This window comes from Parambassis ranga, chromosome 10, assembly GCF_900634625.1.
Source record: "Parambassis ranga chromosome 10, fParRan2.1, whole genome shotgun sequence".
In the NCBI taxonomy this organism is placed as follows: Eukaryota; Metazoa; Chordata; class Actinopteri; family Ambassidae; genus Parambassis; species Parambassis ranga.
Window position 1 is genome coordinate 6,512,597 of NC_041031.1, and position 22,797 is coordinate 6,535,393.

At 41.1% G+C, this 22,797-nt stretch overlaps 2 protein-coding genes and 3 non-coding genes across 5 annotated transcripts; 1 reads left to right on the plus strand and 4 right to left on the minus strand.

Annotated features, from left to right (window-relative positions):
* Positions 1–112: 112 nt before the first annotated feature.
* On the minus strand, positions 113–16,275 carry polr1a (RNA polymerase I subunit A). The gene is made up of 37 exons (XM_028415839.1): positions 16,085–16,275; positions 15,718–15,826; positions 15,534–15,629; positions 15,269–15,418; positions 15,039–15,158; positions 14,865–14,950; positions 14,614–14,699; positions 14,276–14,356; positions 13,712–13,829; positions 13,462–13,603; positions 12,835–12,996; positions 12,611–12,733; positions 12,290–12,517; positions 12,095–12,202; positions 11,843–11,989; positions 11,023–11,214; positions 10,518–10,667; positions 10,229–10,412; positions 10,029–10,111; positions 9,296–9,454; positions 8,839–8,937; positions 8,601–8,753; positions 8,071–8,153; positions 7,742–7,907; positions 5,575–5,698; positions 5,242–5,333; positions 4,941–5,140; positions 4,674–4,841; positions 4,404–4,539; positions 4,036–4,190; positions 3,830–3,953; positions 3,611–3,718; positions 2,596–2,868; positions 1,692–1,892; positions 857–974; positions 600–764; positions 113–464 (listed from the first exon to the last, which is right to left on the minus strand). The coding sequence occupies exons 1-37, from the start codon at positions 16,159–16,161 to the stop codon at positions 367–369; spliced, it is 5,064 nt and encodes a 1,687-aa protein (XP_028271640.1). The 5' UTR covers positions 16,162–16,275; the 3' UTR covers positions 113–366.
* Positions 6,188–6,324, minus strand: LOC114443149 (small nucleolar RNA SNORA5). Its single transcript, XR_003671421.1, has one exon. It is a non-coding gene; the product is annotated as a small nucleolar RNA SNORA5 (small nucleolar RNA).
* Positions 9,765–9,901, minus strand: LOC114443156 (small nucleolar RNA SNORA5). Its single transcript, XR_003671426.1, has one exon. It is a non-coding gene; the product is annotated as a small nucleolar RNA SNORA5 (small nucleolar RNA).
* Positions 10,769–10,894, minus strand: LOC114443150 (small nucleolar RNA SNORA5). Its single transcript, XR_003671422.1, has one exon. It is a non-coding gene; the product is annotated as a small nucleolar RNA SNORA5 (small nucleolar RNA).
* Positions 16,276–16,484: 209 nt separating the features above from the next.
* ptcd3 (pentatricopeptide repeat domain 3) lies at positions 16,485–21,827 on the plus strand. The gene is made up of 23 exons (XM_028415840.1): positions 16,485–16,590; positions 16,920–16,972; positions 17,137–17,176; positions 17,244–17,289; positions 17,407–17,475; positions 17,594–17,698; positions 17,792–17,915; positions 18,010–18,113; positions 18,235–18,390; positions 18,466–18,526; positions 18,857–18,939; positions 19,186–19,330; positions 19,442–19,492; positions 19,577–19,669; positions 19,794–19,822; positions 19,936–20,042; positions 20,155–20,233; positions 20,432–20,522; positions 20,610–20,695; positions 20,774–20,901; positions 21,009–21,050; positions 21,238–21,396; positions 21,550–21,827. Exons 1-23 carry the CDS (start codon positions 16,502–16,504, stop codon positions 21,596–21,598), a joined length of 1,989 nt encoding a protein of 662 aa, XP_028271641.1. The 5' UTR covers positions 16,485–16,501; the 3' UTR covers positions 21,599–21,827.
* The last annotated feature ends 970 nt before the right edge of the window (positions 21,828–22,797 follow it).

Consider the following 22,797-nt stretch of genomic DNA (forward strand, 5'->3'; position numbering starts at 1 on the left):
ACAGGACTTCCGGCCTTTCGTAATAAGAGTCTTTAAACATCTCTGGTGTGTGTTCCCTGTGTTTATTAGTTTATATGTTTATGTTTTATATGTTCAGGGAAACAGTAAACCATTGAAAAATCACTACATATTTTATTAAAAAGAAAAACACAAATCAGGGCTGACAGTCTTCAGCAAAACAGAAAAAACAGAAAATAGAAATAATTCCTTTTACAATTAAATAGAAACAAAGATACGGATGCAAGCTGTTCCTATGCTTACTTTTTTTTAAAACATTTGCTTTGACAGTTGCAACTTGCATGAAACTTGATAAACTGCATGTTTATCAATGATCAGCCAGTGGCCCCTATGTCACCATTTCCTGTTCTATAGAGGTTGTTTTAGTTCAAACAATCCTGTCCCACCTTTGACGACCTTCCCCACCACCAGGCAGGCTGATGGTGATGCCAATTGATCATGAGATCCTGACAAAAACAAAAAGAGGAATTGTGAGGTTATATGGATTACTCATTGATGAAAGAATTTCATTGATCCTACACAGTGTGTTCACTGATCTCTTCCTGTGGTGTGTGTGTGTGGTTTTGTCATCCTTTTCTCACCCAGCATGGTTGCCTGTTTGAGGAATTTGTAGCTGGTTTCAAACGTCATCTGCTGCAGAGGCGAGGAGTTGGACCACATGGCGTGTCGGTTTAATGGCTTATATGTGCCTTCAAAACACATGTAGTCTGCTACGAGTGACAGATGTCTGGGGTCAACCTCAATACCTGGAAACAGATTCACAGAAAAAAATCTTTGTGGCTCTGCAAGCATTGTGGTCTGTACTTCACATGCAGGTGTGGGTTCGAGGGTTTTTTACCATAGACAGCAAAGACATCTTTAATCTCCTTCTCTATGACCTTCAGAGCTACTTCTATCCCATAGGTCTGAGCCATGGCATGGACCTCATTGGAGTAAAGTCTGTTGATGTCCAAGATCTGGAGAAACAAATATAGTATCAATAAAGTTACACAGTTATACATTTTAACTACGGTAATACAACCATTTGTACAGCATTACACCGGTAATCTTTTAACAATATGCCAACTATATAAACTATATAACTATGTTTATCTGAATTCACAGTCGAGTACCACATAACGTACAACGGTTAAAAGGTCAGTTTCAGGCAGCGACTTGCACCAGTGGAACAACTTCATCTATGGAGGACTTCCTGTTCATTACAATGGCCTGCTTCTGGTTACCCTAGCAACCTAAAGTAAAGCAGTACTAGAGGTAATATCAAATTTTAAAGGCTAGTCACAGCCGTTAAGCCGTTACTTCTCTCTACATTAGCATACAATGAATCTTGTGATCTGTTGGGTCGGGAAGCTACGTAGACCATGTCCTTTGGCTTTGTAAGTAAACAGCAATCTTGACTGGACTAAGAACACTGAAGCCCTCTATTTTCTGAGGAGGCTCTGGCCCTTTAAAATCTGTTGGACCATGCTGAGGATGTTTTGTGAGTCTGCGGGCGCCAGTGCCATTTAATTTACTGGCTATTTTTTTTTATATTTCTAACCTGTTAATATTTCTGATCATGCAGGGAGCACCTGGGATGTAAGCAATTCCCCCCTGGGATTAATAAAGGATTTTTGATTCTGAATTTACATGTTGTCCCATGCTTAAAATGAAAATGTAAAATCAAAACATACATCACTGTATTTGAATATTTCATGCATATTGATGCCCTCTGTGTTGAGAAGCGTCTCCTTTTCTCCGGTTTTTGTAGTGGTTTCGCTCAGTAGGCAGCGTGTCAGGCCCTTGGTTTCCATGATGACTGCATTCTGGGCCAAAGCTGACAGCACTGAGGTCAGGTCGAAGTGCACTTTGCTTACTGGCAATGCCAGGTCGACCTGTTAAAAAAGGGAAAGCAGACATGGGTTTGTACTGACCCTAACCCTGCCAATCAAAACTGCAGGTGAGGATAAAACTTTTGTGAAGTCCTAATGTAGTTATAATATTGATACAGCACATTTGGTAGGCTTAACGTGAAGGTCACTGGGGACTGACTAATTTAAAGAAATGTTAAAGTTGGCTTGTTTTGGTTGCTTGTTGCAGCTGAAAAGTCAAGTCATTGCCACACTTGCCACTACTTCCTGTTGCTACATCTGTCATGTAAAATGTGGTCTATAAATTACACAGGGGAAATGCAGGCATACAACTCACAAGGATTTTGTACTGCATTTAAACAGGTGAAACTATCCATATTCTGTAGAACATATAACTTTAATGTAGGAATGAATAGTAAAACATGAGAACTGGGTATTTGTACCCCATGTAAAGCAGTATGATGCCTCACACAGTGGGAAGTTAATGTGCAATTATTAACAGTGAGTGTTGGCTTCAGATGAGATAAAAAGACCTTAAACTGTACTTTGCAGCATGATTCACACGGACTCATATCCTCTGATGTCATATCCTATCACATTACACAAAGATTAGAAGGCATTTGTTTCGTGATGTTCTTGTAAGGCAAAGCAGCTGGGCCAAGATATAACAGTTGTATTCATTATATATAACATTAATGCCGCTTGTACAAGATGTAGAAACACTCACCTCACACCAGAGTTCATGCTTGAGATCGTAGCGGTATCCCTCAAAGGCAGAGTTTGACTCCAGAACAGAGTTCACTCTCATCTGAACTACAGACTCATCATCTGCCCTTTTTGGCTTTGTTCTCCTCGTCTTCACTCTCGGCTCTGCGAACTCTGGCTGAGACTCCTCCACAGCAGTGGTGTCTGTATTCTCTGCCTCCCCCTCTTCCTGATCTTCTTTCTCCTCAGCATTGGCATCATCGCCTTCGCTTTCATCCTCACTTTCGTAGTCCACCTTTAGAGGAAAAATAGATGGTTGTAATATCAGTGGAACATATCAGACATTTCTAGATAACTACATGGCTTTCGGGAAGCACAAAATAAACGATTTGGATTAAAATAATAATCGGAATAAAACTTGAAAAACACAGTCCATTCACAGAGAACGGCCAACCATAACAGACATATTTTGTTCAACTGTAAATATTAAATATAGATATTAACTATATGTTTAAAGCGTAGCTATATTTAAGCAGGTGAGGTTAACAAGATTTCTTCTGTGTTGAAGAGTCTCAGTCACCCAGATCATTGTTCATTCAAGAGCTTAAAGCAACTTGACTTGTTAAGACTTCCAAGAAGAGTCACCTTCCTGGGAAGAGTTATATAACTTGCCATATACAGAACATGAACCAACGTGTCACTCAATATCTAATATCTCAGTTTGGCATAACATTTTGTACAGTCATACGCTTACGTAAAGTTTGCGATAAAAGTCCACATACTGAAAACGCATGATTTGGTGCTCAAAGGTCTAGCAGTTGTGCTTCCATAATAAAGGTACGTATTGATTAGTGGAAGGTAGAGTTATAAAGCTACAACTCTTTAAGCAATCTTGCAGAAAGTCGACACCTTTTACAGTGTCGTTTTCACAGTAACACGTTATCATTTCTAATACAGATTGTCTGAAAAAGCCAAGTCTACAGCCAGGCTAGGCACAAACGTTTAACTTCAGCCACATGTCTCATCTGTCTTCATACCTCCTCTTCCTGTTTGTCTTTCCTCTTGGCATCTGTAGCATCAGCGTCTCCTTCGTTCCCCTGGTCATCAACAATCTCCCTTTCCTCTTCTCCTTCCCCTTCCTCTATCTGAGGAACGTCAAAAAGACAAGAAACATGACTGCAGATTTTTAAACAAGGAAAGGAACAGATTCAGACAAGCTGGGACACTCCACAGATGCTGAAAAGAAAGCTGAATACCTCTGCCGAGTCAGCTGTTCCACCGCCATCAGCATCTCTGGGGGTGGCCTTCCTCGTCTCCACGGCGATAGAGGCCAGCTTGGCTGTGCGCTTCTTAATGGCTTCAAGGAGGAGACGGAAAAACCTGAGAGGACAAAAAAAAAAAAAAACAGCTCAACAGAGAAACTGACAGGTAATTACTGCATTTCTATCAAACTCGCACATACCGTGTTTCCATATAATGAAGTATCTGATGTGGGAATAACAGCTTATCATCACTGTAACGGTCGGGAGGGAGGAAGTGGAAGGTGACTTTAAACAGCCGAACCTTTGATCGATTCTCAATCCGCAGTGTTTCCACCACATCGACCTTCTGCAGCACCTGCTCACAAACAGATTTCATTCACTCTTCTACCATTATTTCAATGCAGAGGTCTGTGTCAGTAACTACAACACAACTTGTTGTGAAAATGCATGAGGAACTGAAAGTGGACGAAAATAGACCTCTGACATGGTAACACAGTATACAAGGACGGGTTAATAAAGCAAAAATATCAAGTAGAACAGCAAGAGACAGTTAGAAACTTAGTTTTACCTCAGCCAAGCACACCCTGCTAAGCTTCTTACGAAGCAGCTTAGCTTTTTTCAAGGCTTTCTTGTGGCTGAGCACTGGGACACTCATCATGGGGGTTTTTATGTTGGAGCTTGCAACCATCAGGATCTCCCTTAGTCTGTAAGACAGACACAGAAAGTCAGACTTGTTGGAACAGACAACAAAACAGTCCCATAAGATTGCCTTGGCCCAGAGAGTCTTGGAAAATGTTTTTACTATACAGCATACATAGAAATAAATCTGCGTAATTACCGAGGAATTCCTAAGGTGACGTTCATCTCTCCCCTGCCAGCAAAGTGGAAGGTGTTCAGGGTCATCTGAGTGGAGGGCTCACCGATGGACTGGGCTGCCAACAGACCCACTGCTTCGCCCGGATCACACAGTGACCTCTGCCACTTATAATGCAACAGCTGGCGAAGGCTGACAACACACACAAATGTCATGACATTTAAATTACTTCATAAAAATACAGAATCTTTTTATTTTTTCGACCTTTGAAGGTGTTTAGCCTGTCAGTACCTGTGTGTGTCCACACTGTCGAGGCTCACATCGCCTCTGCTCTGCAGATATTTCTCAGTTATATCATAGAAGTTTTCAGAAACTGATCCAAAGGTGACATCAGGCCTAAACAAGCCCAGCGAGGGCTCAGGGCAGCGAGAGGTCCTCCTGCTGTATTTTGATCTGCTGGCATCATCCAGAGATTGCCACTGCTGTATGAGCTGTGGAGGGAACAGAGGTAAGAGTAAGAGCCTGGTAAGAGATCAGCTGTCCACTTTGTGCAGCAGGAGCTTTATCATTTATATCTTGGCTGCATAAATACCTGCAGTACAGCTGGACTTCTGCTGTTGACAGGCTCCATTCCCTCTACACTCTGTTTTGCCAACTTCTTTTGGGAAAACAGCAGGAATGCCCCTGACACAGGTTATTAAAATACACAAGCATAAATATTATATAATGCATGATGTACTTTCACAATGGCTTAAACTTTCAAACTTAAACTTTGACACCTTCTGATTCAGGAAAGGGACAATTTTACAAACTACTGTAAAACATTGTATGTAGCAATAACACAAACAAATGTGGATACCAGTAAAACACGTTACCACTCAAACATAAAGCCTCATGTGCTGCCAAAACAAACGGTTTTATCTACCTCTCCACGGACATGCCACCTCTCTCTTTGCTTTCCAGCGCTGGATGGCCGCAAAGTGTTTACTGGCACTCAGAGGGTCCAAACGTGCCAAAACCTCATCCAGGCCCTGTGACCTCTTTATAACCTAATAGGAAGTGGAAACACATGACCAATGGGGATGACTTAGACTGATGATGTTGTTCAGTTCTTACTCAAACACTTTGTGGTTCTACTATTTCAAGATAGAAGCAGTCATACAATTGTTTACAATTTATATTTACTGAAGCCTTTGTATAGAAGTCAAAGACCTGCTAAGATAAGATAAGATAAGATAAGATAAAACTTTATTAATCCCGAAGGAAATTCTTGTGCCAGAGGTATTAAGTTACATTAAATGCAGTTAAGTACAGAGTATAATTGTCACTATAATCCAAAAAGAGTACAGTACGCGGTATGAGCACAATATATGATACATGGATACAATATGGAGATGTAAGGTGCTAAGTAAACATAATATAGGAATGACAGTGATGCCTGACATGATTGTCTAGCGCTTCTCCCTACAGAAAGGGGAGGAGTTATACAGTCTGATGGCCAATGGCCACTGGCCAGCTTATGGCACTGAATATTTGGATTTTGTGTGTAGTACATATTTATCCCCAGTGGGCATGTGGGAGCACCGTGGGGCCCATGAACTACACCTTTACTGTGGCAGTCATTTTGGCCAGTGGAACCCACAGAGGAGAGAGCACTGAATTTGACAAGACTGCCGGTGTGGAGGTGCCTGGGAGCTGGCTCTAAAAGCAAATTAACCCTTCATGTCAAAATGTCCAACTTTAGAGCCAAACAGCAAACGTGTTTACAACCTATTTCTATGACTATGCAGGAAGCAAATTCTTTTTCTTAGCAGTAAAGTTTAGACCGTCTCATTTAAAGGTTTTGCTTCATTTTTATTATTTTCTGTATTGTAGATTAATACTTAAGATTTCAAAATTATGCAGCAACACATATGGAATTATGTAGCAAACAAAAATATGTCTTACGTATATCAGATTCTTCAGTGGTGCCCCGTTTTTACTTTGATTACAGCTCTGCACAGTCTTAACATTATCTGAGTCGGCTCCATGAGGCAGTCACCTGGAATGGTTTTACATTAGTAGTTGTGCTTTTTCATTTATTAATCTGTGAAATTTCCCCACTGTCTTAATGGACACCCACAGTTCTATTGTGCAGAGGTAGGGTTGGTAAATTGTTCATCTGCTGTAATGGCTGCACAGGATAAATTCACAACACCAGCCTCACAAACTGCAGAGCACACAAATGCTTTACAGAGTAGTAGCAGACACATAATCAATAATCAATATCTACTGTTCAGAGGAGACTGCCAGACTGCCACTTTGAATTGCTGCAAAGACGCCACTATGGAGGAAGAACAAGAAGAAATCTGCTTGGTCCAAGACACGCATGAAATGGACATTAGACCAGTGAGAATCTGTACTTTGGTGTGATGATCCAGATTCAAGATTTTTGGTTTCAGCAGCCATGTCTTTGTGAGGTGAAGAAAAGCTGAGCGGAGGGTTTCTACATGTGGTTTTCCACTGTGAAACATGGAAGAGGAAGTGTGATGGTGTGGGGGTGCTTTGCTGGTGACACTGTCTAAGCTTTATTAAAAATTTAAGGCAGTGAAATGCAGTGACATAACTCATTTGCTTTGTGGGAGCATCATTTGTTTAGGACAGGACAATGGCCGCAAACACAGCTCCAGTTTATGTGTGGGCTATTTGACAGAGAAGGAGAGTGACAGTGCTTCATCAGATGTCCTGGCCTCCACAATCATCCACCCTAAATTCAACTGAGATTTGGGAGGGTGGAGCTGGACTGCAGAGTGAAGGCAAAACAGCCAACGAAAACCACTGCAGGTGACTACCTGTCAGGAATCTGACAGAGAGAATGCCAAGAGTGTGCAAAGCTCTCAAAGCAAAAGGTGGCTACTGTGAAGAATCTAAAATGTGAAACATCGTCTGGTTTGTTTAATTTTTGTGTTGGCTACATGATTCCATATGTGTTCCCTGACAGTTTTGATGTCTAATATTAATCTACAACATTGAAAATAGTAAAAAGGAAGAAAGCACATTGAATGAAAATGTCCAAACATTTGGCGTTTGCTTGATGTTTTGCTTTGGGATACCTTGTAGTTGTCCTCTATGAATGGGAACTGTCTTGGCTGCAGGAACTGAGTCTTAGGGATGTCCAGGCCATCCTCACCATACAGGAACTGGACCACTGAGCCATCGCTGTCCCTTACCGTCAGATCATATTGCACTACCAAACCCTCTAGATGCTTTATGATACATCTGCGGAGGAAAAGCATAGTAGATAATAGCTCAAAAACCCACCGACAACCAACATTTCCATATATTTTCTCTAAGATAAATCATCTGTGATAGACATTTACAACGCTTACTTCACAGCACATTGCCATGTTGTGTTTTACGTGAGAATTCTTTCTTGTGTTACCTCTGCAGATATCCTGATCTAGATGTTTTCACAGCTGTGTCCACCAGTCCTTCTCTGCCAGCCATACAGTGGAAGAAAAACTCCTGCAACCAGATACCACTCAAGAGTTTTAATCTATGTCTACCTGAAGCTGAAAAATAATATTGATTCACTTCCCACCAATTTTTGCACATGTGATTGTGTTGTTAATTTTGTAAGAGCGCAAAACCATTTCCCCCTTAATGGACAATCACTTTCCATAAAAGGCATGTGACTGCCTGATAGGATGACTCATCATCACAACTGATACTAAAGTGAAATCATCAACTAAGTCTAAATAGCCTCAAACCGTTTTAGGCTGTTTGTTGAAAACTGAAATCATGTTATCATGTTATATTACATCTAAAAGTGTGAAAGTGAAAAGGCATTACTACTTTCTGAACCAACTGTATAAACAGCATTCATAACTGCTTCATTGTGTACTACTCAGTCTTCCAGTTCTGAACAGGAACTGCAGTCAGTATTATACAAAGACACAGCTCTTTGTGTACCTGTGGTTTGATGCCTGTGAGAAATCTTCCAGAAACAAACCCCCCAGCACCAGGTGAAGGGTCATATGGCTGGAAGCACGGCAAGAATTTCCCAGTAGGCATTAAGGGAGGCCTGCGGCCCTCCAACTCAATCTGACCCAGCAGACACGAGATCTGAAACACATACAGACAGGTCAGTGCATAAGCAGCTTAATGTATTGCTGCTATATAGCATGAATGAGGTGGTGGTGGTGGGCACCTGCATAGTGTTCACAGTAGATCCCTTGGCTCCTGATTGGACCATCAGCTGGAGGTTGTTGTCAGGGAAAGAGGTGTGCAGTCCAACTGGCATACACACCTAAAAAGATACAGACGATGTTTCATTGTTACAGTGGTTGAGGACAGTTTTCACTTTAGTTACTCCTCTGATTATTGATTCCTGTCTACTCTATTTTCTGTAATTGACACCACCGCAGAGGCAAGTTTTACATTAAAGACCACAACAGGAAGGAAAACAAGCAAATGTTAATCTCTTTTGTTCCGCAAAATATCACAGAAACAACTTCTTCTTTAAAGGAATTTAAAAAAAAACAGTGAAACCAACCTTGAGTTTTTGCTTCCTGGCCCCATTCTGACTGATGTGTTTTTAAATGTAACTAAAAAAGAGCCAGTGCAATGCAGTGTTGGTGAAACTAGAAGCAGCTTTTACAGTTTACCTTGTTGATATCATTGTTCACTTGGTTGGCCACTTCTTTGAACTTGTGGTCAGCCATGGTGAAGTCTCTCTGGTCTGGGTTAAGGTGAGCATCCTGCCAGCGACTTTGAGCCTCAGCTTGGTCTACATCGGAGGGCAGGTTAAAGGCCGACTGCAGGGCCTGAGTGACAGAAAGGACAAGACAGTTCACCTCCACTGCTTTCCAAAATGTATTGCATGTTTGGGTTATTTGTACAGTCACAGAATGAGAACAAACTTTGTCGCCCCCCAGTGGTAGTTTTTAATTAAGACATTGTGCCTAATGCGAGAACAACTTTCATATAAGATAACATCATCAGTTGGAATTAATCTGGGGTTAAAACAGGTCATGTGAATGTCTCCTCACAAACAGGTCACATTCATTAGACTGTAATGAGACAGTCCTGTAAACAAACTTTACAAGAAAGAGAGAAAGAAATTAGAGCATTAACACATGTGTGTAGGACATTTTTATCCCCAGCAGCCATATTGTAGCACTGTGGGGCCCATGAACTACACCTTTACTGTGGCAGCCATTTTGGCCAGTGATACCCATAGAGAAGGGAGCACTGAATTTGACAAGGCTGCAATTTTCTAAACAATCAGTTACTGGGGGTTGGCTGTTCAATAATATTCTTTTGTGTGGCTCTCACATCTCTAATTAAAACCTTATCAGACTGCTGATTTCGCTAGAACAGGCAGGTGCTTTCACTCACCTTGGTGCCCATTTTCAGTGACTCTTCAATGATTTTTTTCCTCCGACTGTTGGCACCTGGTTTCACCAGGATGTCCTCGACACCTATGCAGACAGATCAAAAAAGATAAACTCGCCATGACCTTCAACAGTAATACAGAAGCAGTTATATAACGAGCAGGTGATCAGAACAGATGAGTGTGTCTGTGTATTTGTATTTACCGAGTGTGAAGCCTCTGTATAGCTGCAGGTATGCAGTAAACAGTCGAGCCAGACAGCTAAGCAGTTTGCCGCTGGTCCCCCCTCCGTATAGCTCATAGCAACAGTGGACCAAACCATAGGCAGAGGACCCATAGTGAGCTTTGTCAAGAACACCAACCAGCAGCTCACCCTGCCGGATCACCACCTGTGAACCAAAGACACATACGGGTGGTTTTACCAATAGTATTATTTGCTTGTATGTATTAAACACCTCTTGATCTGGGCAGAAGGTCTTTCCACATGCCTATACCTGCGAGTCGCACATTTTGTCTGGTATGTATCCTGGAGCGGCTCGTGCTGGAACTTGGATCCATGCTTTGCTGGGGATTTTTGATTTGCCAATAAGGTTGAGAGGCACAGCTTTCTCTGGGATTACATTCAGCAGGAGCGTAGACACCACCTACATAAAGCAGACACTTGTGACACAACAGTACAGCTAAAAAAGTAGATGTATCAAGTTCTATGAGTAGTTTAACATTGCATATATAAATATCTTATCACCAGTGTGTAGTACATATTTATTTGCAGCAGCTACATTGGAGCACACATGAAGCAAGAAAAATACAAGCAGCCATTTTGGGCAGTGACATCCACTCAGAAAGGAGCACTGAATTTAACAAGACTGCAATTGCATAGTGGATTATTTACTCTTGTATGAATTACATGAACACAGTGGACTTCTGTCATACAGCAGGAAATTTAAACTGTAATGCATCAATTGAATAACAGTGAACTGTCTAAAAGAGTGAAGTCACCTGCTTTCCTGTCCATAATGCCTGTGGTTTCAGTATGGCTGGAGGCAGTAACTTCACTCTGCCTGGTTTGTCAGTCAGTCCTGCGTACACTAACTCAGTGTACTGATCTCTTGTAAAGAAACAGCCTCTTATTGTCATCCTGGTTCCAGACACCATGTGGTCTTGAATCAGACCTGCTAAAGGTTTACCATCCTGAAAAAAAAGATATAAGGCAAAAAGTGGTTTTTGGCTGTTCTGCTGATAAGCATGTACAGTGGATATAAAAAGTCTACACACCCCTGTTGAAATGGCAGGTTTTCGTGATGTAAAAAAAATGACAGCAAGGTAAATAATTTCACAACTTTTTCCACCTTTCATGTGACCTATAACCTGTACAACGCAATTGAAAAACAAACTTTGGGTCATTGTCGTGCTGAAAGATCTTTATCTTAAGCTTTCTAACAGAAGGTCAAAGGTTTTGTGCCAGCACTGACTGGTATTTAAAACTGTTCATAATTCCCTCCACTCTGACTAAGGCCCCGGTTCCAGCTGAAGAAAATCAGCCCAACGCATGATGCTGCCACCACCATGCTTCACTGTGGGTATGGTGTTATTTTGGTGATGTGCAGTATTGTTTTTGCGCCAAATATACCTTTTGGAATGAAGTCAAAAAAGTTCAACCATGGTCATCAGACCATAACACATTTTCCCACATGCGTTTGGGAGAGTTCAGGTGTCTTTTTGCAACATTGAGCTGGGCTTCTAACCCATAATATAACATCTGTTTACAGCTGTCACTGCAGTAACCCTTTCCATTCACAGCCTGTATACACACATATACCTTGGGGACGAGGTACTGCTGGTCAGTGCTGACCAACGTGTAAGCCTCTGCTCTGCCCAGCTCACTCTGAGGGAAGTGAGCGTTCATTTCATCCCCATCGAAGTCAGCGTTGTATGCCTTGCAGTTGGCATAATGCAGCCTTAGTACCTGTGACATCAGATGGAGATAAACTTCAGTCTGTTATGTTCATAGCTCCACACAAACACAGAAACATATCAGTGGATAAGGCCCAGCAGACAGATTGAAACACACCTTCTCTCCTGGAAGGATGCGTGCACAGTGTGCTTGCATGGAGGGTCTGTGCAGTGTCGGTTGCCTGTTGAGTAACAACACATCTCCATTCTTTATATGACGGTTAACCTGGGGAGATAAAACAAAGAGTGAAAGGTTACACATGGGCTCAGGTTAGGACATTTCTGCAACTACAAATCACAGAGTTTGACTTACTATCTTCATGGGCATCTTATGTGGACCTGGACAGGGCGTCAGCAGTTGCTTGGCAACCGCTTCCCTCTGTGTGAGGTTGGTAGGTGATAAGATGGTTTTCCTGCCGTCCTCATTTATCACCATGGAGGCACCAGGGTGGACGTTCGGCCCATTAAGTACAGCTTGACGAAGCTCCTTAACGTTCCATGGAGTGACTGGCTGAGGGTAGGTTAGCTTGGTAGCAAACACCTGAACACACGCAACATCATATATAAATACGCAAACATGCAAATATTGTATTATTTTTTCTACTTTCTTTTTCGATGGATCAGTCAGATTTACCATAGGTATTCCTATCTCATTGGTTCCTATGTACATGTCTGGACAGATGACAGATCGTGCAGCGTAGTCCACACGTTTGCCCATCATGTGCTTCCGGAATAATCCATCCTTCTTCTCAAGAATCTTGCAGGAAAGAGAAAAAAAACAGAGAAACAGGGAAAGTTACATAGGGAGCCTTGTTACACTGTTAACAGTTAGAACAGAGTGTGAGTAGGCAGTGATACCTGTCGGATTCCAGGGTATTTATCGGTCATCAGTTTGTCCATCTCGCTGTCAAATACGATGTTAACATGGCTCTGCAGGCGGATCCAAATGTTGTACAGTTTATCCGTTAGCGTCTGTCCAGCAATCTCAGACAGAAAGGACTGGTCCATCTGTTCTGGGTTCTGAAAATTAGATCCAACAAGTTATTATTGCAACTACTGCATCACTTGCTTCTGCTGGACCTGCTCAGCAGACAGATCAAGGAGGTCCAAAGAGCAATTGTGAAGACTGACAGGGCCTTTGTAAAGCTGGATCCATACTCCACGAGAACAGAGAACTCCCTTCCTCCTGGCGACGTTACGCCCACAAAATGACGTCATTTTTCTCTCGCACCGCCCGTTGTGCAGCGCTCTCGGACACATGGCCCGGGCAGAACTTTTTCTCTCAAGGCTGTGCGCTGTGTAGGAGGACCGTATGAGGAGTTCTGCACACACACGTCTCGCAGAGTATGGTACCTCTGTGCCGAAACAAACTTTTTTTTTTTTTACTCTTACCACCCGTGGAGCGAGTTCTCTGTTCTCGTGGAGTATGGAACAGCCTTAAGGAGGCCCTATGAGTTACATGAAGAAGCGGGTATGTCATCTTACCTCTCCCTCCTCAGTGTTCTTCTCTCCAGCTATCAGAGCTAGAAGTTTTCTTATCACTACACAGTCCTTCATGACAGCCTGCATGTTGACTGTCTGACCGTTGGTAAACATCTGGTCACCCAGTCGATTGATTGGACGATACCTGACAGTGTAGCATTACATCAAGTTACTGATACGGTGAAATTTTATGCCACAAAAGAGGCGGTTGCTACTATGTTGGTAATTTGGTATTGCCAGGGGCTCTGTGTACCTGCAAGGTGGGACCACCAACAGCTCCAGGAAGAAAAGGTCGGGATAAAAACCTTTCTCGTCATTCTTTGACTGAACACTGTCCTCCAGCCCAGAGAACATGCACTTCAAAAAGAAACCTGGAAGCAACAGGCAGGACAAAGATTAGCATTCGCAAAATCCACAATGACTTTTAGTAAACTAATTTAAAAAAGGGAAACATTACAAATGTACAAAATTAAATGTTAACACATAACATGTTAACCCTGAAAATGCTAAGCTGTTATGGGCTTTTTTAGACATTTGCACTCAGTGTGGGCTCATTTTTCACTGCAGTATGGCACAGTCATGGCTGGAAGTAGAGAGAACCAACTATGTCTCTGTGCATAAAACTGTTAAAAATACATAAGAAAAAAGATTATCGTAACAAAAAAAATGTGAATTTATGTGATTATTGCTAATTTTAAAAATCAGAAATGAACTGAAAACAGAATGTAAAACATTTTCCATGTTACCAGAGAGAAACATGCTATTGATAGTAGCCCTTGAACTAACCATACTGTGACTAGTTGTTTTTGCATCCTACCTTCTTTTTCCCACACTTTGTTGATGTGTTCTCTGGCAGTGCTGGCTGTCAGGTAGGCTCTCTTTCCAGCCATCATGTTTGCTGAAATAAGACAAAAACACAAATAGGGAAATTCTAATAACTGTATGTAGATATATTCATGATGGCTGTACAGTGCCTACCATATAGGTGCAGAGTTAAAGTGTGAACAGAACTACCACAAAAAACCTTCCTACAAATTACTGTATTGCTCAGTCACCTAGCATTTCTAAAGGCTTTACATGTCAGTTTTCTAATTACTCCCAGGGCCACTGCACAAACGCACAAAACTGAAATAAACATCCTTCTTTTGAACTTACTGTCAGTGTCGGTACTTTCTCCTCCAGATGGCATTGTGACAATCAGCTTGCTGTTGTGTTCTTGACGCACAGTTGACCTGCTACACCTACACAAGAACACAACATGACATCAACAATAGGGTGAACTGCACACAGCACACAAAGAATAGATCTGATCAACAATATGATGAAGAGTGGTTGAGATTTGACTTTAAGTACTTCAGGCCTACAATAAATCTGAATTAAAATAACTACATTGTTTAGCAGGTTACCTGCAATGAGGGCACTTCCTGGTTTTCATATGAGTCTTCCAGAATTCATTTATCAGACTGTTTTTCTTTTCAACCAGGTGCTTAATCTGTAAACACACACATATGCAGATAGAAATAAGCCGAACGTAGATAAAATGAACATATACTACATATATATGTTTTGTGCATACTCACAGGTTTTGTGTTCTTTGAAGCTTTAGTGTTTGCTCCAACAACTCCAACAACCATGTTTGTAAACTCCGTAAGCACCCGCTCAATCTCATCTGCAGTGGCACTGGGATTCTCCTCCAGGTGCTAACGCATAAACAGGCAAATGAAAGTATATACTAATCAAAAAAATACCCGATCACACCACACTTATCCAAATGTGCTTTAGTAATTTATCCTGGTCAATATGAACATACCCGGTTGAGAATTTGTTCTGCTTGATAAGCCTCCTGCATGGCTCCATGATCTACTAACTTGACCTGGTTCAGCAGGAGATGGACGGCCGCTCTGGGACACGTTAACATGTGACAAACCAGGCAAGAGCCACGAATCAACAGGTAGAGTTTCTAATAGAGGAGAGCAGTTCACAGTCCATCAATTAAAAACATATGTGCACTTTGTACAGTGAACGTGTGTGTGTGTGTGTGTGTGTGTGTGTGTGTGTGTGTGTTAAATACTTACATCAAAGAAGAGTGGGTTGTACACAGGGAGTGGTAGATCTATATGTCCAAAGTGTCCTGGACAGTTGTTGAAATCCTGGCAGCATGTTGAACATACCTGATGACAACAAAATTACATATCAATAAACATCTGTATGGTGTTACAGAGATTGTTGAGATTATTGATGTCATACTGTGTGATGTACCTCTTTGGAGTCTACTGGTCCAAGGGCCAGATCATATAAACTGTTTGGGGCCACATTCCCAACTCCATCAAGGAACCTAAAGTTAGTGATCGTCTTCACGCTCAACTTCCTGAACACAAAGGATAAAAGTGCACATAGAATATTAAATAATTGGCTGCTTTCCCGGAATCAAACATTCAGCGTTTAGTCTCAACACATTCTGTTTTACAGCACATCTTTATATGTACTAACTTACAACTTAACACACCTCCTACATAAAATATGCACTTATTCAGTGGGAATGATATGTTATGATTACAGCATGCGACTCAGGGTAGGCATGTTGTTTTGGACTAATTTAGCATGTAGCTAACAAGCTACTTCTCACCTTATTTCTTCGGCGGAGTACAAGCCAAACGATATTCCCTCCATGCGCCGCCATGGCACTTCTTTTCCAAACAACATTTTAGAGAATTAAGGAGACTTTGAAGTGTTTAGAAATATAACTTCATGGCGTACACTGTGGAACCACATGAGTCGCAGTTCCTGCTGTCTCACACGTGGGGCCGTAGGAACTAACTTTGGAGAAGAGGGGAGATACAAACAAAAAAAGAAAAAGCCTTTCTACAAACTCGCCGGATATTTTTACTTTTACATTATCAGAATAAACAGGAAACAACACTGCTCCAATAATATTGGACAAAAGTGTGTTTACTATTTAGTAAAAGAATTATTATAGTAATAACCTCCGTTCTTAACTCACATGGTTTCTCCCTCTTCCCAGCATCCTCCAGTTTGTAACAATATGGCGGCGCCCGGTAGGCACGTAGGACACTACGTACAGAAAAACGGAAAGTTTTTATTTTGCAACGTAGAGCAATTGTTGAGCCAAAGGTAAGATTAAAATGTAAATGTTTGCTTTAAAGTAGAATAAGGTTTAGTCCTCAGTAATATTGCTCCATAGGTTTGCTGGCAATTCGAATCTCAGCTGCTAGCATCATCTGACAGGAGGTCATCAGTACTATTATAATTACACCAATAACGTTTAGCGTTGTTTAATAAACACCAAGGAACTAATGTTTTCTGACATCTCCCCTTGAATGTTTAGTGTTTTGATTATACATTATAATTATACATTATATTTTTTATCTATTAAAAGCTACGATCGGCGGAATGAAAATTAAGATGCCAAATATTTATCTAATATGTTTCCTTTTTTCTAGGAGTTTTGGTTGGACAGCAGCTCTTCGACAACAAGCTGCAGAGGCAAACAAAGGTAAACTAAAAGGGTGGATTGATCATTGTTAAAACACTCATAATGATCCGTATTATCCTTTAAATAACTGGAGCAGGAAAGTATCTTAAAACCCAACATTAGGCATTGTCACAAGATGTTTACAGTTTCATTAAAATCACACTTGTTTGTCAACTCTGTTACAGAATCTACAGAGACTGTTGTCATCCCCAGAAAGAAATCATGGTATGTTAGCAAATATATGTTGTACCTTTGCAAAATGTTGCATCTAATGTTCTTTCCTTTTAAACAGGAGCAAAGAGGCGGTGCTGGAGGCACTGGCTACGACTATTAGCAGGGTGAGTACGATTTTACTGATTTACTGATACTGATTTATATTATTTAGAGTTTACATGCGTGTCTGTGTGTATTTACCTTTACATTCTTATTTATTCTTTTTTCCTTTTCCCCACCAGGATGCCACAGCATACCCCTACCACTTCCAGGATGATCCGTACCTCTATCCTAGGAATTCATTCCAGATTGTATGTCAAAATATACTGCCTTACACTCAATGTTTGCTTCATACTTGTATTTTTTTCATTCTGATTTTTTTTCTTAACTAACATGTTGCCACCAATGTGTCTCTCTTTCCCCCTGCAGAAGATGTTCTCTCTCTCTCAGGAATCTGGTAGAGCTGCAGCCAAGTACTTTATCAATAACAATCCCAAGTTCTTCACCAAAGACTTTGCTGAACCACATATACCAGTAAGAAGAACCTCTGAATTTGTTCAAGATATTGGACTCACAGGTGTCCAAGATATCATATATGTGTAACACGCTGACTGTTTGTGTATTTAGTGTCTAATGCCTGAGACGGTGTCACTGCATCTTGAGGATGTGAGTGAGGAAGCACTGAAAGAACGAATCAAACTGAGGAGATCTGCTGCTGCTGTTGACATGTATGATCAGCTACTGCAAGCTGGTAAGATCTGTCTATCTCTCTTTCTCTCACCCTCATGTATTTTACTGTAATAGTATTGCATCACCAGCCTGTGTTTTTTTCTCACTGCGTCTAGGCACTGTAGTCTCATTGGATGCAACCCATGACCTTCTGGACCTGGTCTGTTTTTACTCCGATGGAGACCCTCTCCAGGAAGGGGAACCACAGACTGAAGACACGGTAACTCATCACTGATGCAAACACAGGCCGATGTTGTGTGTGTGTGTTTTTTTTTTTGTTGAAAGGCACTACACACAGTATGTGCAGTATGCTTACTTTTTGAATGCCTTCGTGTGTTCAGGAGTCGCCACAAGAGGAGTTGAAGAGAAGGAAATCAAAGGGCATGAAAAGATCAACTCTTACCTGGAGAGAAAACAACGATGCAGAGAGAATCTTTAATCTGATGCCAGAGAGAGGCACACGCTGTTACTCTGCTCTGATCAGAGGCATGGTGAAGGTACGAGAGCTGTGGTTTATCTTTATGAATTGGTTCAGCAAAGCCACTGTTTATATTGCGTTTGTCTCTCCACAGCATGGAGCTTTCACAAAGGCCTTCGACACGTACACAGATATGCTCAACAACAGAGTTACAGGTGAGATCATTTAGTATTTTTCTTTATCGCATTACTCTTTATATTTATTTCACTCTCGTCACAGTTTTAGACATTTGATTATGTGCAACTTTAAATCTAACGTGTTGGTTTTGAGCGATTCTATATGACCATAAGAGCATCACATGCTGGAAATATGTCACCCCTTCACATTGTTGATTTGAATATTGTCCTTTTCAGCGTATTCTTTCAAAACTGGGTGTTGTCAGTCGCTGTTTGAAGTGGTTTTTGGGTGTTTTGGAAGATGGCGGTTAATCATCACTCTACATTCTCTCTCTCTCTGTCTCTCTCTCTCTCTCTCTCTCTCTTTAGGTGATGTCCACATTTTCAATGCTCTGATCATTGCAGCTCCAAATGTCCGAGAAAAATATCAGGAGAAATGGGAACTCATCACTGTAAGACCCTTTATCCTTATTGACTCAATGTGAACACATTTCCAAAATTACTTTTAAAAAAATCATCTCTGTAAAGTATTATGTTCTGAAAAACACATTTTGAATGCATTGATAATTATCTATTATTAATTATAAATATGTATTCAATAGAACATTTTATTAAATATACTTGAAAAGGTTAATATCCATAATTATCAGAAGAATTGTATTGATTTATTATTGACGTATATGACTCTTCCTCTGCAGGAGCTGTTGAATCAGATGAATCAACAGAAAATTCACCCCAACCTGCTGACCTTCAACAGCGTTCTTAAAAGTCTGAAACGCTGCGGCCCTTTGGCCAGAGGACAGTCTCTAAACACTCTGAGTGAGATGAAGGCCCTGAGGATAGGTAACACAAACACACACAGACTAGTACTACTAGTACTTTATTACATTTTAATAAAACCATCACATATTATTTTGTCACTGCACTGACGGTCGTGTGTGTCTTTGTGTTCAGCTCCCAGCCTGGCTACTTTTTCCCACATCCTGTCAATCTTCTACAAAGCAGGTACACTGAAACCTTAGTGTTTGGTTTTACAGTCGATCTCTATCCTCTGTGCTGTTTTTATGTAAAGTGGTATTGTTTCAACAGGTGAGGGTTACACAGACCGCAAGAGTGACATTTTACAGGAAGTGATGTCAGAGCTGGAAGGAACCAGCTTCACCTGCCAGGACCCTGATGATGGTACGTTGTGCTACTTATCTGGGAGACACCTCTCTGTTATTCACATATAAAACACATCGAGTATATAAATGATCAACACAGAGGAATTGGTTTGATTTGAAATAGCGCTCTCCTTTCTTTTCAGTTCAGTTCTTTGCTAGCGCAATGAAAATAGTAAGTATTTTAAATAAATATTTATCACACATAAGTATATACAGACTTGAGGCCTTGTACTCGTGCTTACTTGTTTTTAGATCGACTTCTTTTCTCATTTCTCTGCCTGACAGTGTTTTACATACAAAGACCTGGAGATGGGTTATAAACTCCAAAGTCTACTAGAAGTTGGGGAAAATTGGAAGCTGCTGGGATTCTACCCCCAACAGAGATTTTACTAGTAAGTATTTACCATATGAGATTTATGCAGAAAACCTTGTATATCATTGTTTAATTCGCGCACAGAAAGCCTGGTTGATTCATTTCCCTTCAAACCCCCTCTCCCTCTGTAGTTCTCGCTTCTTCAGCCTCTTATGCATGTTGGAGCACCTTGACAATACACTGAAGTGGTACAGACAGAACGTTCCCTCGGTCAGTACATGTCCTTATATATCTGCATGTAATTAGCCTGAGCTATAAAAGTTAATTTTTTGTTTTTGTTGATTTTTTTGTTTCGGATGCCACAAATATTATACATAGTTTTGTGTAGTGTTGTTAGGAGAACACTATTTGGCTGTATATTAGCTGTTTTTTTGGGAATATGTCTTTACTTTTGGTTTGGGCTTTTAGAAGTACTGCCCTGACATTCAGGGAGTCAAGGATTTACTGCAGGCTGTGGACACAGAAAGCCGTCTGGACTTGCTACCTGGCATTTGGAAAGGTGAGTTTAAAAAGTGGTTTTATTAGAAATACTGCTCCTTTTAATGTCTGTGTGTGAAATTGGCTCCGTTTTCTACCTGTCTTTCAGATATAAAGTCTCTTGATCATGATGCTAAGCTTTACCCAGCAGACGAGCTGCTCAGCCTGATGGCCAGGGACACACACAGTCCTGAGGTCAGTAAGGCATTACCATGACTGGAGACGTTAAAGCACACAACCTAGTTATGTCAACCTAAACGTGTGTGTCTGCAGCTTCAGCAGTCATTCGCAGCGATTGCTCTGGATCTGTATGAGGAGAGATCCAGCCTGGATTTGAAGGCCAACTCGCTCTCACATATCACCACCCTCCTGCTGCGAGCCAACATGACTGAAAAGGCCTGGTATATGTTTTTTCTGTTTTTTCTCACTGTTTTCTGACTATTATTTTTACTGGCAAATTTCATTAAAGTAGAGATGTCTGACTCATTGTTCTACCCTTTCTCTGCAGGGAGATGCTGCCTATTTTCAAATTAAAGAACAGAGTTCCTACGTAAGGCTCCACACCCTCTGGGATTTTACTAAGAAAATACCACCTGAATAAATGTCTTAAGTAATGTGATAAGCAGTAATTACCACTGATGAAGCTGGAGTTATTCTGGATGTAAGTGGTCCAACACTCTGTACAAGTTGTAGAAATGAAACATAATCCCTGTGTTTCCTGCTGTGTTACTCTCCAGTGATGAGCTGCTGAACGACTTCCTGTCAGTGCTTCTCAGAGATGGAGCTTCCCAGAAAGCAGTGATGCTGGTCCAACTGTCTGCAACCTTCTGTCTGCCAACAACACCAGAGCTGGCAAAGAAAACCCTGGCAGGGTTTGATCTCACTGAGGAGCAACGGTGAGCAGTAGATGTGTCCTGTATTTGCATAGTCCAGCAGTCAACAACTGAGCTACACTACAAAGCAGCTATAGGATAAGCAGTTTTAAAATACACTTCCCACAGTCATTATTCATTTTGTTTTACACTGGATCTGTCTCTCTGTCCATTCAGTGCCATTTTATCTGATCTGGGGGCTGCAGGAGAACATCGGTCTGAATGAGACGAGCTGGCTGAACCTTTATGATGCTCTTAAATAAGTATAAAATGTATTGATACAAAACTCTCACATTCAAAGAGTACTTGTCCATACTTACGTTACTTATCTGTGTAATATAACTATGTGCAACATAATTACGGTCTGAACGTCGTTGTCTTTCTTCATATGTCAGCTAGAGGTCGCTGTTTCTTGTTTTTGAAGAGATTAAACAGTGGCTCTGTTTACACCAGAATATGAGATTCTCTCCCACTTCTTGTGCATTAAATGTTTTCAGTACAGCTTTTATGAAAGTAAAAATCCATTTGCCATTTCCATAAAAAATGCAGATATGGCTCCTGGTAATACTTGTGTCTCTACAGATGTCACTATTAGTAAAACCCTGCCAGCAACTCTTTTCTTTGAGGCCAACACCGAATGCTCTGGTATATCCACCAAGTATTTTTGAGCTTTTTTATTCAAACATATCATTTAAATACACCCAGGAGGCTGACTCTGGATCCATGTTCTATGGTAAGGTTAGCTGCAGAGGCCAGTGACAGTCAAGTCTGCTGCCGTGCTGCTGCCAAACATGAGCTCTGCTGTCATTGCAGCTGATAGGTTTAAACTTCAGAGATGGCAACACAATCCATATTTTTATGGCAACACTAATCATAAAAACGACTAGAAAATGTCAAGTTAAAAGTATAATAGCTGCAAAATGTAAAAAAAGCCTAAAGTATGCACTGCACTACAGTAAAGAAGTGCAAATACTTGGTTACATTCCACCACTGGCTGTCAGAGTTGTTTTCTCTGCATGAGTGTGTGTGGCCTGGGAGGGGAAAACAACAACACAACTTTTTCTCTGATAACTGACCAACTTCCTTCCTGATAAGATATCCCCTCGAAATGCATCATATTTTAAGACATCTGGAGTACGTTGTCCGCTTAAAGTCTTCCATCAGGTTTTGAAGAATTGAACAGATATCACATGTTTGCAGATGCAGGTATGCACAGTCTATGTGTTTTATGAGAATAAGCATTTCATAGACTGCGTGTCTGAACAAGACAGGTGTCTGAGGCGTGCGACCATATGAGGTGCAACCACTGCAGGTAAAACTCAACCAATGAGGGGAAAATAGTTTGTAGAAGCATATGGTGTCGATTTAGCTCTGAGGAATCTTTGATATCCTGTCCGTGTGTACAGCAGTGTGCGTGTGTGAGAT

What these genes read in the sequence shown, in the direction of transcription:
- polr1a (XM_028415839.1), bottom strand. Translation starts at nt 16,161, where the DNA reads ATGTTGTTTGGAAAAGAAGTGCCATGGCGGCGCATGGAGGGAATATCG. An exon ending in CATTATGGACAGGAAAGCAG is followed by an intron (nt 10,668 to 11,022) that starts GTGACTTCACTC and finishes TGCTTTATGTAG; the next exon opens with GTGGTGTCTACGCTCCTGCT. An exon ending in AAATATTCAAATACAGTGAT is followed by an intron (nt 975 to 1,691) that starts GTATGTTTTGAT and finishes TTGTTTCTCCAG; the next exon opens with ATCTTGGACATCAACAGACT.
- ptcd3 (XM_028415840.1), top strand. Translation starts at nt 16,502, where the DNA reads ATGGCGGCGCCCGGTAGGCACGTAGGACACTACGTACAGAAAAACGGA. An exon ending in CTAGGAATTCATTCCAGATT is followed by an intron (nt 17,476 to 17,593) that starts GTATGTCAAAAT and finishes TTCCCCCTGCAG; the next exon opens with AAGATGTTCTCTCTCTCTCA. An exon ending in CCCCAACAGAGATTTTACTA is followed by an intron (nt 20,043 to 20,154) that starts GTAAGTATTTAC and finishes CTCCCTCTGTAG; the next exon opens with TTCTCGCTTCTTCAGCCTCT.